Here is a 2,568-nt window from a genome sequence, read left to right on the forward strand (position 1 = left end):
CTAAAAAACTACTATATGTAGTTATCATGGCGCTCTTTAAGTAACAGGCCGTGACACGCAAAATTCAGAAAATATTGTGGGGGCCGATATTTCAAAAAATAAATATGACGAATGTAATTTGCTTTCAAAAAAACTTTTATTTAATGTCTCTTGTTATGTAATACAAAAGATAGAGTAAAGATTTATATAAATTTATAAAAACAATTTATAGATCTTTTTTAAAATTTTCATAAAAAATTATATTGCTTTAATTCATAAAATTGCCAAAACAATGAAATAAAAACAAGTTTAAAATCAGGTAAAAAAGAGAACTAAATAGCATACTATGGTTTTTACTTTGTAAAATACTACAGTAAAAATACTGGGAAACTACATCTTTAAATAAGAATAAACTATAATGCCTTAAGTGAATAAGGAATACTTTTAAAATTATAAAACAGAAACTTTAAAGAATCAATTAAATAACAACTAATAAATAACAATAAAACTGTCAATGACTGTTAACCTAACATAACAACTTTAAAATTTTAAGAGATGTTTCTTTGTTTGATTTTGGTGTTGAAAGTTTGCAATAGTTTTTAATAAAAATATTTGACAGTGTATTACCATGATGTCGCTCCATATCAAAAGAGTAATGCTCTGATATTAGCATGAAAATATTGCACAGGGATGTCCAACAAACTTTGACCTTAATAGAGATAAAGAGTAAAAATGAGAAGAAAACCCATTGGACAGCATTATCAAAAGGAATTTTCAACCCACCTCTATCGATTGATTTAAGATATTGAACAAACTTTTCAAAATAAAACATTGTTTTAGTCAAAAGTTCCTCTTTGTTAGGCAAATCATCATTTCGAGATACATATCCAGCAATGTAAACAAGAGACATCTTTGATTGAACAGTTATACTTTTTTCAAGTGTTGGTAAGTTGTCAAATACCTCAGCTGAAGACTCATCTAGAAAAAATCCACAAAATTGACAAGAATGTCCTGCATAAGAAGCTGACTCGTTAATGTTATATGTCAACAAAAGTGAAGCTTTAAAAATATAGAACTTTTCAATTATTTGTTGAACACTTATAAAATATGTGCCACCAGATCCTTGTCTTAACTTGCTAAATTCTTTTTCAAGTGGATCTTTTAATTTATCATTAAATTTACCATCCACATCAACACGTTTTACATCTAAAATTTTTCACCGAGTGACTACAAGTTTAATAAAATCAGCAGTTTGGCTTATGTTTGAGATAATAATGGTTTCGGGGTGATTAAGTAGAGCATTGTATGTTTTGTCAGAGAACACCTTAAGGCAAGTAGAAACAGATTGTTTTTTATTAGACAATTTGATTCAGCTTCATAAAGTTTTATTAAATGCTTCCAACAAACTTTTTTCTCAACACCATTTTCATAAAAAACAAGTTCTCCAGTTTTTTCTGTGAGCCAGTTGTTTCGGATGTTTTTGATCAAGTGCATAAAATCAAACAACAAAAAAGATTCATTGGTGGTTAACCAAGTTCTTTCAGGAAATGTGTCAAACCTTTTAAAAAACGCTTGATTAGTTCAATTTCTGTCACATATAATAGCTTTTGCTTCGCCATTTGAATTTTTTACTCCTCTACAGTCGACTGAATTTGATTATATAGAATTTGAGAATTTAATTTGCTTACAGGTAATATTTTTACTAAAAATTTAGGTCCACCAAACATACAAGTTATCATGACACCTAAAACAGTTTTTGCAAGAGAATCTGGGTCATCTAATGCTCTTCCAAAAACAGCACCTCAGTGGTATATTAGCATTTTTTTAACATAAACCTCGTCGTGAAGAATAATACAAGTTCTTTGACTATCACTTAAATTATCAAAAACTTGTTTTAAAAATAAATTATCATCAGACTTTGATACTCTTGAGGTAATGCGCGTTAATGTTCGAATAGAAGGTAGTTTAAAATCATCGCGTAGTTTTTATAAAGTGTACAAGAGGTGACAAAATACTGAAATGCTCTGATGATTACACTAAGACTGTACTTACTTGTGTTCATTGAATTAACTTGCTCATTCATAACTATATCTTTATTATTTGGTGTCAAAAGGTTTAGATATTGTAATACTTCTTCAAATTTAGACCACGTATTAACAACATTAGATACAGTATGGACTTTTTTTTTCACACCATTGAAATAGGCTTCAAATTTTAAAGAACTATCAAATATAATGAGAAATTTTAGTGTTGCATAATTAAAGTGTGTAGTTTGTACATAAAGTTTGCTATCTGAAATAAAGGCTATAATTTCAACAGAAAAATTACATTTTTTTAATTAAGCAATGTATCACAAAAAGCGTCAAAATCAAAACTATCTTTTGCTAAAAATAAAACAATTTCGTTAAAATTATTTCGGCTTGAGGATGATGCACGTTTAGTTGATTGTATAGAGGGTATAGATGTTGGTATTTGACTGAGAGGGACATTAGGCCAAATTGATGGTGGGTTCTTTGGTCGTTCTCTTCCTTTTACTTTAATTTTTTCAAAGTTTATGGGTCAATGCAGTTTACAGACTACAGTATTGCT

General features: G+C 28.7%; 1 protein-coding gene across 1 annotated transcript in view; it reads left to right on the plus strand.

Annotated features, from left to right (window-relative positions):
- The first annotated feature begins 1,716 nt into the window (after window positions 1-1,716).
- LOC136081401 (uncharacterized) overlaps window positions 1,717-2,568 on the plus strand; it is a 30,013-nt gene continuing 29,161 nt past the window's right edge. Inside the window, exon 1 of the mRNA XM_065798715.1 lies at window positions 1,717-1,787. Coding sequence (XP_065654787.1) covers window positions 1,717-1,787 — 71 coding nt within the window. The remainder of the gene's footprint in view (window positions 1,788-2,568) is intronic.

Source organism: Hydra vulgaris, chromosome 06 (genome assembly GCF_038396675.1).
Source record: "Hydra vulgaris chromosome 06, alternate assembly HydraT2T_AEP".
NCBI classification, from domain to species: domain Eukaryota; kingdom Metazoa; phylum Cnidaria; class Hydrozoa; order Anthoathecata; family Hydridae; genus Hydra; species Hydra vulgaris.